The 15,820-nt window shown below is 42.1% G+C and overlaps 1 protein-coding gene across 1 annotated transcript in view; it reads left to right on the top strand.

The window, feature by feature from the left end:
• Window positions 1–1,038: 1,038 nt before the first annotated feature.
• LOC124551315 (serine/threonine-protein phosphatase 6 regulatory ankyrin repeat subunit A-like) overlaps window positions 1,039–15,820 on the top strand; it is a 95,824-nt gene continuing 81,042 nt past the window's right edge. Inside the window, exons 1-2 of the mRNA XM_047126325.1 lie at window positions 1,039–1,148; window positions 9,154–9,738. Coding sequence (XP_046982281.1) covers window positions 9,173–9,738 — 566 coding nt within the window. The 5' untranslated portion in view covers window positions 1,039–1,148; window positions 9,154–9,172. The remainder of the gene's footprint in view (window positions 1,149–9,153; window positions 9,739–15,820) is intronic.

Here is a 15,820-nt window from a genome sequence, read left to right as displayed (position 1 = left end):
AGCAGGAGTAGGTGTGAATTAAGCAAAACCAAATTTTTTTCATAAACATTAAAACTGAAGAAGGCTTGAAGCAGTCTGGCAGAACTGTAGGCCCTCAATTGCAGCAGATTTTAGGGGAAGAGTATAAAGTTACCAACATTTTGAAGTCAAGTGCTGGGCTAAATCGAGTGATTGAGAGTTTACGGCCTTTGTGTAAGAGTTTCATGAAATATATCTGTTTGTGATAGTGGTTGGAGCAGGAAACAGCTTGGATGGAGACGGGGCATAAAACAAAGTTGGTGACTTGAGGATGATGACTTGCTTAACTTGTAGCACAATGTGAGAACAGATGAACGGTTCTGGTTGCACAGTCTGCTTCTTGTTTGGCAGTGCTGTATAGCAACCCAGTTCGGAGCTGGAGATGGTTCTGATGACTGCTGACCAGATGCATGTCATACTGGTACCAGTGGAGACATTAGGGAGATGGGGCTACATTAGGCATGGTCTGCAGCTCAGCCTAGGGGAGGTGGGTGGAGTTTGTGACTGTGTAGTAGGTAGGTGTGTACCACACACGGTCAGATACATGTTGTCATCGATAAGAGAACTAGGCCTCTTTTAGGATATATATCATGTCAACAAGCTGCCCTCCCTTAGAAGCATGTCAACCAGTTGAGACAATTCTTGGTATGCTTTACAGAGCACTAGAGTAGACACACTGAAATACAGCATATAGACCTATTATCATATGAATGCTACTGTAGAACTACCATAACCATTCCTTTTGGTTGCACAGAAATGGAATACAGAGATTCAAAATACAGTATGTTACTTTTCTAAGTATCACTGCCCACAAAAGGTGCATAGGTGCTACAATAATAGTAGTACAATGTTGTTCCTGCGACTAAAAAAAGGTTGCATTGTGCACTATTGCAGGTGAAATATCTTAAAATAATTCCATTTTGGTTCAAAGCATAGAACAATTCTACATGTTATATTTGATTATCCATGAGGGCAAAGCCTACATCTCCCCTTTTGACCCATGCTCTGACCAGTGACCAGAACAGTCATATCATATATCAGTCATTGATTGGCACAGGGGATGCTGTTCTCTTCTTCTGGTCTTGTTGTCTATCCAGTACTCAAAGCAAGGCTTTCTCTTCCCACAAAAGGTAAGTCCACTTACATTCACTCAGGCAAAAATACACTTAAATACTTTTATAATAACACACCTTCAAGACTTCCTCTTTCAATCTATACTCAGTTTTGTTGCACAATATAAAACAGCTCCAGAAAATTGAAAAAAAAAACTGATGTTCACACAAACTTTCATAATATCAGCTGAAGAGACACACTACTCAGAAACTCTTCACCAGAGACAACAGACTACCTCTGTATATGGGAGCTTAAACATTGCTTGCAATCACCATTATCCATCCAGGAACGAAACAGGAAACATGTTGCAGAAAACAGTGTGCAACCTTGATGTTGTTTGAGAGTAACATTGCCAAACAAGGGGTTAAATTGCTGGGAATCAAGTACTTATATCAGTAGTGGCACACATTTTAAATCTGAAGAACATCTGCTCACAATATATACATTTTGAATTGGTGACTGTTGAACTAACAAAGCTAGACATCCATAAGAAGCTAATCATTCGGCACATGTACCACTCACCTATTAGTAATGTGGATAGCTTCTGCAACAAACTGAAGTCCTGGTAAGAGTTTCGTCTCCCAAAACTAACATACTGATATGTTAATTGTAACAGAGGTGTTGAGAGTGAAATTAATAACAATTTATAAACATTTTAAATGTTTAGAATACTTTGGTGTGGCACAAAGCTAAAATCTGTTACTATACTCCAATGAAAATTACTTTGTGTTTGATGTTTCAGCGAGGCAAGTGATAGGGGCAAGCCACAAAACAATTGTAGTTCTTTCTCAAGTGCCATGCTCTACTGTGTTGCCTGTTTTGTGGGATGTGTGCAGTGACTTGTGAAGTGTAGCTGGCCACACGCTGGCAACACTTGCACTCGCCACTGTAATGTGTCGATTGCAAAGCAATTTTAATCAGAGTATAGGGTACCAAAACGTTCAGCATCAGTCTGGCAATATACTTGCAGATATAGGCAGGGAAAATTGCGAAGTACTAGTATTTGTGAAAAAATCTGGCCCTCTGTGAACATTGTCAGATCATATAGGTAAAGGCAGGCATGGTAAAATCTGCAACACTACAGGCCTACAAAAGGATCTTCTCAGAACATAAAATATGTATTTCTTCTGTGGTATTGGCAGATCAAACCTGGGATGAAGTATATGTGGAAAGCAATGTAGATGCTAATTTCTCCAGATCCTGTAAATTGTTTAAATTAATTTTTGAGCAAATATTTCGAAAAGTAGCCTCTTCAGTAGCAGTAGCTAAGGACAGTAGACAGATAATTGCATGTATTTGAAAGTCTTCCCAGACACTTAAATTTTGCAGTTCTTTACAAAAGCACTGCACCAGTCCACAGTTTCTAGATTCCTATACGGGTAAAAAAATATACAAGGGAGAACTGCTTTATGCAGAGAAAAAAACATTCAATAACAAAGTGTGTGGTCTCAGCTCTCTGAGACTGCAGGGTGTGTGTGTGTGTGTGTGTGTGTGTGTGTGTGTGTGTGTGTGTGTACTGCTGACAAAGGCCTCAATGGCCAAAAGCTTTAATTGTGTGAATCTTTTTATTGTGCCTATCACGACTCAGCATCTCCGCTATATGGTGAGTAGCAACTTTCCTTCTCTGTTATTGTTACATTCAATAACAAAGTAATATATAATGCAGAAAATAAAAGAAATTTACTAAAGGATGTCATAAAACATGAAACTGGGAATGGCAGACACAGATAAAGTAACATACAAATTAAAAGTGGGGTGGAGGACAGAAAATCCTCATGAATTGACAAATTTTGTAAATTGACTATTTCTCTGGTATTCCAGAGAAGTTGCAACATCTTCATAAAACATGTGTTGTTTCTCACAACAGAGCTTGAAGTTACGAAAACAATGTAGAAATCAAAAAATAAGAAGTCAGCAGGTATAGATGAGGTTCCAGTCTGTTCTGAAGGCATGCATCAACACCATACAGGCCCCCTTAAACAATAAATTAATCCCTTAAATCAGGTATTTTTCCATATGTGTAAGAGGAAAAGCACTATGTGGCTGGACAATGGGACTTTGTTTTTGTGGTTGGGAGGGTATGTACAGTCCGTGAAGGCGTTAGTGAGGGTCTTGGTATATTTCGATATGGTCTACTTTTCATTACAGGTTTGACGGCCACAGGTGGCTAGGCTGTATGGAAGGGACTTTTAAGTATGGAATAGGTGACAGCTATCAAAGTGGAGGTATTGTAGGTGGTTGGTAGGTACAGTATGGACAGAGGTACCAAAGTAGCCATCTTTGAGGTGAAGGTCAACACTGAGGAAGGTGACTTGTGGTGTTGAGTAGGACCAGGTGAAGTAAATGGGGGGAAAAGGTTTGAGGTTCTGGAAGAATGTGGATAGGGGTCCTCACCCTCGATCCAGATGACAAAGATGTTATCAGTGAATCTCAACCAGGTGAAGGGTTTTAGATTGTGGGTGTTTAGGAAGGATTCCTCTAGATGGCCCATGAATAGGTTAGCATAGGTTGGTGTTGTGTGGGTGCCCATAGCCGTACCCTGTTTGTAGGTAATGCCTCCAAGGGAGAAGTATTTATGGATGAGGATATAGTTTGTCAACACAACTAGGAAGAAGGTTGTAGGTTTGTAATCTGTCAGGTGTTGGGACAGGTAGTGTTGAATAGTAGTAAGGGCATGGGCATTAAAGATGCTGGTGTAAAGGGAGGCATCATCCATAGTGATGAGCATGCCACCATGTCATAAACAAACTGGAACTAGGGAGAGTCGGTAGTGGAAATGGTTGGTATCTTATATGCAGGTAATAGGATGAAGGTGTTGGTCTGTGATAGCAGAGGTTCTCAGTAGGGTCACAGCAACAGACTACAATGGGGCATCCTGGGTGGTTGGATTTATGGACTTCAGGAAGTATGTAGAAGGCAGGGAGTGGTAGGTGTGTGTCTAAGGATTTGAGGAGAGACTGGAGATCATGCTGGATTTCTGGAATGGGTCTGTGTAGCAGGGTTTGTAGGCGGATGAGTCTGACAACTGGTGTAGTCCTTCTGCCAGATAATCCTTGCGGTTCAAAGCAACAGTGGTGGAGCCTTTGTTAGCAGTAGGATTATAAGTTTGGGATTGGTTTTTAGGTGGTGTGATTGCTGTTCTTTCTGCGGATGTGAGGTTAGTTTGTAACTATTTCCTCAACCACAATTACTTCTCCTTTAAAGGTCTTACCTAGAAGCAAATCCAGGGTCCAGTTATTGGCACCCGCATGGCACCATCCTATGCCAACTTACTCATGAGCCATTTAGAGGTATCCTTCCTAAACACCCACAGTCCCAAACCCCTCACCTGGTTCAGGTTCATTGATGACATCTTCATGATCTAGATTGAGAGTGAGAACACCCTATCCACATTGCTCCACAACCTCAGCATGTTCTCCCCCATTTGCTTCACCTGGTCCTGCTCAACCTAACAAGCCACCTTCCTCGATGTTGACGTGCACCTCAGATATGTTTACGTTAGTACCTTCGTCAGCATCAAACCTACCAACCACCGACACTACTTCCACTTTGATAGCTGCCACCCATTCCATACTAAGAAGTCCCTTCCATACAGCCTAGCCACCCGTGGACATCACATCTGTAGTGATGAGTAAACCCTCTCAAAATATACTGAGGGTCTCACTATGGCCTTCAAGTACTGTAAATACCTTCCCAACGTTGTACAGAAACTAAGTCCGAATGTTTGGCCACAGAGGAGTATTGCCCTCGTGATTCAGTATCATCCAGGACTGGAGCAACTGAATCTCATTTGCCAGAGTTTCGACTGCTTCTTGTTGTGCCCTGAAATGAGGAATGTCCTACCCACTATCCTTCCCACCCCTCCTACAGTGGTATTCTGCCGCCCACTGAACCTACACAATATCTTCATCCATCCCTACACAACCCTTGCTCCCAGCCCCTTGCCTCATGGCTCAATACCTGTAATAGACCTGGAAGCAATACCTGTTCCATCACCCTCTCCACCTATCCCATCAAAGGCAGCGCTATGTGTGAAACCAGCTAGGTAACAACCACTGTTCTGCATTTTATGTGGGCATGACAACCGACAAGCTGTCTGTCCGCATGAGTGGCCATCGACACTGTGGCCAAGAAAAAAGTGGACCACCCTGTTGCTGAACACGTCCTTTTCATAATGAACAAATAAATTGGTTTGATAATAGTCACCGGCACTTGTTTTGATTTTCAGATTTGAACTCATTGGGAAACTTGCCACTTTAATATTACCTGTATGCTGTAGACTCCTTGTCCTGGTTATGTTCCAAAATTGGCCCTTTCTGTCCCAAAAAAAATCGAGAGCATCACTTTTCCTGCGGAAGGTTGATTTTTGAATTTTTCACTGGAGGTATGGGGTATTTCCATTGCATGCTCTTTGGTTCAAAGTTAATACTTCATGTTGCTTCTCCAGTAATTATTCAAATGCCCCCAGTAACATTATGGACTGGTAGCTGCTGACAGATTCTCACATGTTGTGCATGTGCTCTTCATTTAATTGTTTTCAGCCTATTCTAGATATCATACACAGAACCATGACAGTCGTGCACTTGGTTTGCCACTTTACCAACAGTCGCTCATCAGTTATCCAAAATCGGCTCGTAGACTTGCTTAATGTTGGCATCGGTAGTGGGTGAGACTGGATGTCTTGATCTTCTCTAGTTGTTCATTCTTGTTTGGATGCTTTTGACTTGTTTTGCGCACTATTAAATACTTATTGATCATAGAGCTTCGCAACTGTATTGTGAGTTTCCTGTGGATTAAATGTCGTGCTACATCTTGAGACCACAAAATCCAGATGAGAGAATGCTACATGTTACTGGTCCAAACGGAGAGTGACACTGCTTTGTGGCTCTACTTTGCAGAAGTACAGACCAAACTAATGTGATAGTGCTGAAAGCCACTACAAGCGAAGAGAGGAGTTTGGAAAAATTACAAACTGTTTTGTCTTGGAGATAAAGTGGTTGACGTGCAATCATACTTTTTAATAAAATTTCTGTGAAACAAATTACCTGAGCGCTTCATAATGTAGTAACTGGTTTCAATCAGCCAGTGTTAATTTAAAGGCTAAAGACAAATGCTGCAAGAGGGTTTCTGGTGCATTGTCATGAATACTGTTGACAATATTGTTGAAATAACAGAAATCCCTTGCAGCATTGGCATTTAGTCTGAAAATAACTACTGGCTGGTCAAAACCAGTTATGGCATTGTGAAACGTCTGTGTGATTGTGTTGCAGAAAATAAGTAAAATAGATGAAGGAGAATGGTGCCACTAGCAGCTGTCAAACACACTAAGCCATAAAAACAACCTAAAGATGATTAGAATGAAAGTGCAGTTAGTTATTGACTTACCCTTGTAAAAGAAGCAATTGGCATTAAAATCTCAGAAATGCTCTTCAATAAAAACGACAGCCTGTAACTTAGCACAGCATTAGATCCAGTCATTGGATGGTTGGAGCACACACACCTTTGGTTATAGACTTAACCAAGGACATCACAGCTAGAATGCGGTGAGGTGGTCAAAAACACACTAATAGAATTCATGCTGTCCTCAATCACATATCTACCTGCAACAGTGCTGCAGATTAACTAAATTTAATGTTAAGATAAGAGAAATATATTGAGTTATTAAGGAAAAATCAATTTCCTAATGGAATTGGCTCAATGTTTGTTTTTAGTGAGAGGACTGGATCATATTTTCAAAGCTATGGAATGAAACACTTACTTTTAGCTCACAAATTCTTGTAGTACACTAATCTTTAAAAACATACTCATACCAATAATTTATTTAAACAATGGAAACTCCAGGTTGGAATATCAAAAATATAAGGAAAAGATAGATTGCTATTTACTGTAAAGGTGACACGTTGGGTTTCAGACAGGCACAACAAAGGGATCACATCTCTCTGGAAGAGACAGGTGCAAGTCCTGCCCAAGCCACCCACCCAGCACTTCCTATTCCAGTCTTGTCACAGGCTTATCCTTCCCCATCAGAGGCAGGACCACCTGTGAAAGTAGCCATGTCATTTACCAGCTCTGCTGCAACCATTGCACAGCTTTTCATATTGGTATGATTACCAACCAGGACAGTATGAACAGCCACTGCAAAACCGCAGCCAAGAGCGAAGTAGACCATCCTGTGGCCCAACGTGCAGCTGAACATAACACACTTGATTTCAATGGCTGCTTCACTACCTGAGTCATGTGGATACTTTCCTTCACATCCAGCTTCTCTTAACTGTGTAGATGGTAGTTATCCTTACAACACATTCTCTGCTCTGGAAACCATACTGGCCTCAACTTATGCTAACTTACTGTTGGCACACCCTCCACTTGACAATTTCCGTCTCCTCTGTCCCATCACCTCCTCCCTATTCTTGTCCCCCTCACCTTCTTTGTGTGACCCCTCTGCCAACGCACCCAGCCGTCTTTCCTGTTCTTTTCCTGTTTCACTCCCCACCTCCCTGCCCCTAAACCTTTTGATGCTGTGTCCATTGGCAGTCTAGTCTTCTCTCCTCCACCCAAACTGTGCTATCCCACCAATAATATATTTTTTGTTTAAAATAGATTCTGATTGCTCCATACTTTAACTACTAGCGTGCATGGCCCTGCACAGGCCCTAATGTAAGAGTGTAATAACTCATTATGTCAAATACATTTTTAAACACAAATATTGTTGATAAGACTTTATTGTGACTGTTATTGATTTTGGATGAACCAACAAGTTTACTGTTATTGTCACAGTTTGTTTATTTCCAGAAAATGTTTTGAAGGTTTAAATATCCATCAATAGGGGAATTTGTTAGGGAACACATTACATATATGACACATCATATACATATAATAGTATTTAAAAAGTGTGATAACATGTGAATAATGTGCCACAACAGAGAAAGGAGCCTATGACCACTGGAGACGGTGCAACAGGTTACTCAAAAGTTGTAACAAAACACTTACATCCTAAGACTATAATAACCCTCACAAATCTGGCTGAGGTTATACATTTAAACCTTTGAAACACATTATGGCAATCAATATAAAGTGACTGGTAATAGTAAACTTGTTGTTCATTCAATAAATATGTTATTAGAATTCACACTTTTGTAAAACTGTAATGAAAAATTATATATTCACAAAAACTCAAATGTGACAGTAAGTTTTACAGTAGTTAAGTAAATCTTTTACACTATATGTATTCTTATAAAATTTTTTATACAAAACTTCATACAGTATTAACTTTAAACAGTTACTTTTGGAATATGTAAATTTCTGGTATATTTCGTAATTATTTTGATTCCTAATGTTTATGCATGGTTCTTTGCTTAGGATACATTTTTTGATACAACTAGTTACATTGTAAATCATGTTAAACGTTCTTAACTACAGCTCTGTTTACACCTATAAGAATTGATTTCATTTTTATGTAGTGTGTTTCCAGAACATTTCTATTGTACAATTTTCTATATTTCATAGTAAACAGTTATAAGAGTGAATTATCATCTTCTTGGAAATGAAATTATCATTTTAACAGGGCGGAGATCGTAGCCAAATGATAACATCATACTCAATACAACATATCGATTAACACATTAAAGACTATTGTATACTCCTATATAAACTCTTAAGACTATTAAGTTATAACATCTATCAGCTATCACTTATTTAAGGAGAACTAAATCAAAAGCTCATAGGATTTTGACCTCTCAAGCCAGCTGCAAGGCCAGGACTTTATATTTATTCATGTCACCACAGATACGTGCCTTCATGTGTTTGTATCTCATCCATTTTTAGTCTCATTCTGAAATTGCTTATACTTCTTTTATTGCCCCTGGACACACAAATTAAAACTCTTTTATTGCCCCTGGACACACAAATTAAAACAGCAGTGAAGATCTGTTACCCAGTCTCACTTACTCCCTCACATGAACTTGTTTTTTGTGAGCTTCTATTTTCTGAACGTAAATAACAGTTCAGTTCTTCTAACCGCAGTGTTTCAGGTTCAGCCATCATGTCAACAACAGACGAGAGTTCGAAAACCCCGGCATGTGACTTGGTTGCTCTCCTGGATGCCAGAGATGCAGCACTCATAACACTGGTGGCGGGAGAGATGCAGCTGGCTGTACACAGATCCGTCTTGGTGGCCAAAAGCCCAGTGTTCAGTGCAATGCTGGCTCACGACATGTTAGAGGCCAACAGCGGTCGCATAGTCATCACAGATGTCGACCCGGAGGTGCTGCAGCAGCTGCTGCTGTTCATGTACCAGGACAGCACTCCGCAACTCTGCAGTATGGCACCACAGCTCTTGATGGCCGCAGACAAATATTGCTTGCCTGACTTGAAGGCACAGTGCGAATTGCAACTGATCCAAGATCTGTCTGTGGAAAATGTCACGTCAAGTGCCTCAATCGCGTTGCGGCACTCTTGCTGTCGGTTAAAGGAAGTGTGTGGCATCTACATGCAGGCCAACTTTACCAAGGTGATGGGCACTGAGGGGTGGGCAGAAGCAGTGAGAAAGCACCCTGAAGAGTTTGTGGAGGTCACTCGTTTGGTTGCAGCAAAACCATCAAAACCCGGGTTTGTAACCTACCATAAACCGCACCTTCGTAAATGTCATCTACATCTACACTCTGTAACCCACTATAAAATGTCTAGTGACGGGTACACTCTTTATTGAACGAGCTTAAAATTTTTCCATTGAATATGGAAAAATGGTTGCAACATCTCTCCTATCAAACTGTTACTTGTCAGAATGTTTTACCTTGGTCTGTGTGCTGGAAGTACACTTAGTATGCTAGAGTTGAATTTATATGTTTAAAAAGAAAGGTAAAATGTCACAACTTTCCACACATTTTTGCAAGATGGTGAACATAATTCTTTGCCTGCCACATACAGTTTTTTTAGCCTTTTAACTACTTTGATGTGACTGTAATAAGCCTGTGACAAATTTACCTTCCTTGGTATTTGCTCACGCTCCAATCTTCCTTTATGGATATGCATTTGTATAATGAAGCGCAAGCACAGTGGCGTATAGGTACTGGAATGGTGTTCATCACTCCATCCTACCCTACAGACTGACATTTTCCACAGTTGCCCCTAAATCACTCAAGACAAACGACAGGAAGGTCCTCTTGAATAGGAAAGGGCCAAATCATTCCTCTTCCTTCCTCAATACAACTTTGAGGGCAGCCTGTATACACACACACACACACACACACACACACACACACACAGACAGAATCTTAAGTGTGGTAGTCCATTCCTCATCTGTCTCACTGTGATTCTCTGCCAATTCCATATGTCACACCAATCTAAACCGCAGGTACAAGCTGCAACAAGTTTCCCCACCCTAGTTTTGGGAGCCCTGTGACAATCACGTGCTCTCGTATCCTGTAGGAGTGTACCACCTTCACTGACACAGGGAAAGTGTTGGAGCTGACCTGTCATTCCTTGTAATCCTAATAGTGTCCAAGTGGAAAGATGGATTTTAAATTTTCCTGTCAGAGTGAGTTGTTTACATTTATCGGACATCTCCACCAGTGTAGGCTACCTGGCTCTCGGATAGGGCATGAGCGTCTCCTTCTACTACAGTTTTAAGTCTGGGGACCCTCAACTTTGCCTGGGCAAAAGATTATTATGTGCCCTGACATACATACTCAGTGTTAATAGTACCATTGGACTTAATTGCTTGTTGGAAATGTTACAGTGCCTCTTGTATTAGATAGTAGACTGGTGGATTCTGCTGACCTGGTACAATGGGAGGGGGAGTCTGGTTAGGGGGGGGTGTGTGCTTTCTGTCACATGGCAAGCCGATGCTAGCATCAAATTGCTCAGGGCTGACACCTACCCACCCTCTTACCTTTATTCCTTGCCTGTAAATAATTTATTCTTATTATATTTTATTCCTGACCTATGCCAGTTTTCTTTTCTGCATCTACATTGATACTCTGCAGTCCACTGCACAGCATATGGTAGAGGGTACCTGGCACCAGTAATGGTCATTCCCATTCCTGTCCTACTCACAAATAGAATGAGGAAAAAACGACTGTATATATGCTCCGTACAAGCCCTAATTTCTCGTATAATATTTTTGTGGTCCTTATGCACAATATATGTTGGCAGCAGTAGATTCATTCTGCTGTCAGCTTTGAATGACAGTTCTCTTAATTTTCTCAATAGTGTTCCTCAAAAAGAACATCACCTTCCCTCCAGGGATTCCATTTGAGTTCCTGAAGAATGTCCATAGCACTTGCATGGTGTTCGAACCTATCAGTATTATGTTCAAACCTACCAGTAACAAATCTGGCAGCCCACCTCTAAATTGCTTTGATGTCTTCCTTTAATCCGACCTGATATTGATCCTAAACACTTGAACAGTACTCAAGAACAGGTTGCATTAGCGCTGGTATGTGGTCTCCTTTACAGATTAACCACACTTTCCTAGAATTCTCCCAATAAACTGGAGTTGACCGTTTGCCTTCCGTAGCCCAGTCCTCACATGTTCATTCCATTTCATATCGCTTTGCAACATTACGTCCTTGAAAATTCAACGGCGTGACTGTGTCAGGCAGGACACTTCTAATGCTGTATCCAAACATTATGGGTTTGGTTTTCCTCCTCCTCCCCATTAACTTACATTTTTTTTTACAATTGGAGCTAGCTGACATTCATTACACCAACTAGAAAATCACCTTTCTGTACACACAACAGAATCATCAGCAAACAACCACAGATTGCTGCCCACCCCGTCTGCCAAATCATTTATGTGTTCAGAGAATAACAGCAATCTTATCACACTTCCCTGAGGCACTCCTGACAATAGCATTCTCTCTCAATACTTGCTGGTTCTGTAACTTAAGAAGTATTCAAGCCACTCTCATATATGTAAACCTGTTCCATATGCTCGTACCTTGTTTAAAATCCTGTGGTGGGGCACGATGTCAAACACTTACTGGGAATCTAAAAGTATGGCATCTGCTTGTTATATTTCATCCATAGTTCATGTTATATCATATGAGAACAGGGCAAGCTGGGTGTCTCATGAGCAATGGGTTCTAAAACCGTGGACATAAGTTTCTCTCTCTCAAGAAAATTTATTATATACGAACTGGGACTTTGTTCAAGGATTCTACGGTGTTAAGGATATTGGTCTGTAATTTTGTGGGTCCGTTCTTTTGCCTTTTATCTTTTACCTTTTACCTGGCTGCGCCTGTGGCATAAAATCAAAAGGTTTTCTCTCATGTTTCTGGCATACCCAGTTGGAGACTCCAATGGCAGTAGTAATTTGGTATCTTAAAACCCATAATTCATCCATGTGGCAGCCGAATTGCTAAACTACCAATGTTCTAAGTTCACCAAACCAGGTTCCACACTGATAATATCTATCTTTCTAAGATTCAAATTTATTTTTTCTGTACAGAATTTTCTTCTGTCAGGCCTGATTTTTCAAGAAGTTCCACATCATCACTAAAATTTCTTTCACATCATACACTGTTGTTACAATGAATCCAGATACTTCTGTCTTCATGACTGTATAAGTGTAAGACCCAAATAAAATGCCCTCCACAGATAAGGTTATTAAGATCATAGTGATCAACAACTAAGATATTCACAGTAAACTCCCAGAGCAAATTGTACACTTGAAGCAGTGGTTCTCACATGATGAGAGGCACAGAAAGCTGCCAGGAAACCAAAACTTACAGCAATGAGGTTTTTTGGGTAATGTTAAGTATGAGTAGCAAGGGTGAGCTAATAGGAAATGTAGATTTTCTTTTAATGACAGTACGTATTGTCGTCATCTGTGATACATTTTTGCTGTTTTCGAGCACCAAAAGCTGGCGGGAACCCAGAATGGACAGCAGTGAGATTTTTGGGCTAAATCAGAGTGTGTATCAAAAGGTTAGGCTAACGGGAAATGCAGGTGGTGGATTTGTCACATGGCACAATAAACTCAAATCTTTCGATATAGAAATTGAAGCAGTGTGCGGGATAGTTTGGGCACAACTAAGTATCAGTGATGCGCATAAACATCTAATTGAGTACTTCTACTGACCACCAGACTCACCCCATATGTAATTGTAAACCCCCAACAAACAAAGATGATGTGACTTACCATACGAAAGTGCTGGCAGGTCGATAGAAACACAAACAGACACATACATACACACAAAATTCAAGCTTTCGCAACAAACTGTTGCCTCATCAGGAAAGAGGGAAGGAGAGGGAAAGACGAAAGGAAGTGGGTTTTAAGGGAGAGGGTAAGGAGTCATTCCAATCCCGAGAGCGGAAAAAAGGACGGGTATACACTCGCGCGCACACACACACATATCCATCCACACATATACAGACACAAGCAGACATATTTAAAGACAAAGGGTTTGGGCAGAGATGTCAGTCGAGGCGGAAGTGCAGAGGCAAAGATGTTGTTGAATGACACGTGAGGTGTGAGTGGCGGCAACTTGAAATTCAAAAAACTATCCAATCTCCTGGTTTCCCACCTCCGGAAAGGCAACTCACTCACCCTTCACAACCTTTCCAGCAAACCTCAACCTCCTCTCATTGCACACAAACCCAGTCTCTCCCATCTACTCAATCTCCCACTTCCAGCTCCACTCCCTCCAAAACCTCAAAATTCCAATCAACACGATCTGGTACCACAACACCCTAATTCAGTAGTTAACCTTTCCTCCAAACCTCTCTCCCAATCCGAAACTTCTGTCCTGTCCAAAGGCCTCACCTTCAGCCCCACTCCCAGATTCAACCAAACAGCCCTCGTCAAAGATTTACTGTCCTACACTCGTACTCTCTGCTGGAAGTATCACTTTGCCACGAAGAAAAATGATCCTAATCCTACTCCTAATGATCCAACTCCCCAAGACACTATCCAAATTGAACCCTGCCTGGAACAGTTCCGTCCTCCGTCACAGCGGGACCCACCTCCTCTTCCTCAAAATCACCCTCTCCAAACCTTCCAGGAATTTCTGACTTCCAGCCTTGCCTCTCAATCCTTCTTAAAAAACCTTAATCCTAGTCCCAACATCACCACTGCTGAAGCCCAGGCTATCCGTGATCTGAAGGTTGACCGGTCCATCGTCATTCTTCCGGCGGACAAGGGTTCCACAACCGTGGTACTTGATCGTTGGGAGTATGTGGCTGAGGGACTGCGTCAGCTTTCAGACAACACCACATACAAAGTTTGCCAAGGTAATCCCATTCCTGATGTCCAGGCGGAGCTTCAAGGAATCCTCAGAACCTTAGGCCCCCTACAAAACCTTTCACCCGACTCCATCAACCTCCTGCCCCACCGACACCCCGCACCCCTACCTTCTACCTTCTTCCTAAAATTCACAAACCCAATCATCCCGGCCGCCCCATTGTAGCTGGTTACCAAGCCCCCACAGAATGTATCTCTGCCTACGCAGATCAACACCTTCAACCCATTACGTGCAGTCTCCCATCCTTCATCAAAGACACCAACCACTTTCTCGAATGCCTGGAATCCTTACCTAATCCGTTACCCCCGGAAACCATCCTTGTAACCATTGATGCCACTTCCTTCTACACAAATATCCTGCACGTCCAGGGCCTCGCTGCGATGGAGCACTTCCTTTCACGCCGATCACCTGCCACCCTACCTAAAACCTCTTTCCTCATTACCTTAGCCAGCTTCATCATGACCCATAACTTCTTCACTTTTGAAGACCAGATATACCAACAATTAAATGGAACAGCCATGGGTACCAGGATGGCCCCTTCGTACGCCAACCTATTCATGGGTCGCTTAGAGGAAGCCTACTTGGTTACCCAGGCCTGCCAACCCAAAGTATGGTACAGATTTATTGATGACATCTTCATGATCTGGACTCACAGTGAAGAAGAACTCCAGAATTTCCTCTCCAACCTCAACTCCTTTGGTTCCATCAGATTCACCTGGTCCTACTCCAAATCCCATGCCACTTTCCTTGATGTTGACCTCCACCTGTCCAATGGCCAGCTTCACACGTCCGTCCACATCAAACCCACCAACAAGCAACAGTACCTCCATTATGACAGCTGCCACCCATTCCACATCCAACGGTCCCTTTCCTACAGCCTAGGTCTTCGTGGCAAACGAATCTGCTCCAGTCCGGAATCCCTGAACCATTACACCAACCACCTGACAACAGCTTTCGCATCCCGCAACTACCCTCCCGACCTGGTACAGAAGCAAATAACCAGAGCCACTTCCTCATCCTCTCAAACCCAGAACCTCCCACAGAAGAACCACAAAAGTGCCCCACTTGTGACAGGATACTTTCCAGAACTGGATCAGATTCAGAATGTGGCTCTCCAGCAGGGATACGACTTCCTCAAATCCTGCCCTGAAATGAGATCCATCCTTCATGAAATCCTCCCCACTCCACCTAGAGTGTCTTTCCGCCATCCACCTAATCTTCGTAACCTCTTAGTTCATCCCTATGAAATCCCCAAACCACCTTCCCTACCCTCTGGCTCCTACCCTTGTAACCGCCCCCGGTGTAAAACCTGTCCCATGCACCCTCCCACCACCACCTACTCCAGTCCTGTAACCCGGAAGGTGTACACGATCAAAAGCAGAGCTACATGTGAAAGCACCAACATGATCTACCAACTGACCTGCCTGCACTGTGACGCATTCTAT

This window comes from Schistocerca americana, chromosome 9 (assembly GCF_021461395.2).
Source record: "Schistocerca americana isolate TAMUIC-IGC-003095 chromosome 9, iqSchAmer2.1, whole genome shotgun sequence".
Taxonomy (NCBI): domain Eukaryota; kingdom Metazoa; phylum Arthropoda; class Insecta; order Orthoptera; family Acrididae; genus Schistocerca; species Schistocerca americana.
Note: the sequence above shows the minus strand (reverse complement) of the source record. Positions and strands in the feature narration are given on the sequence as shown.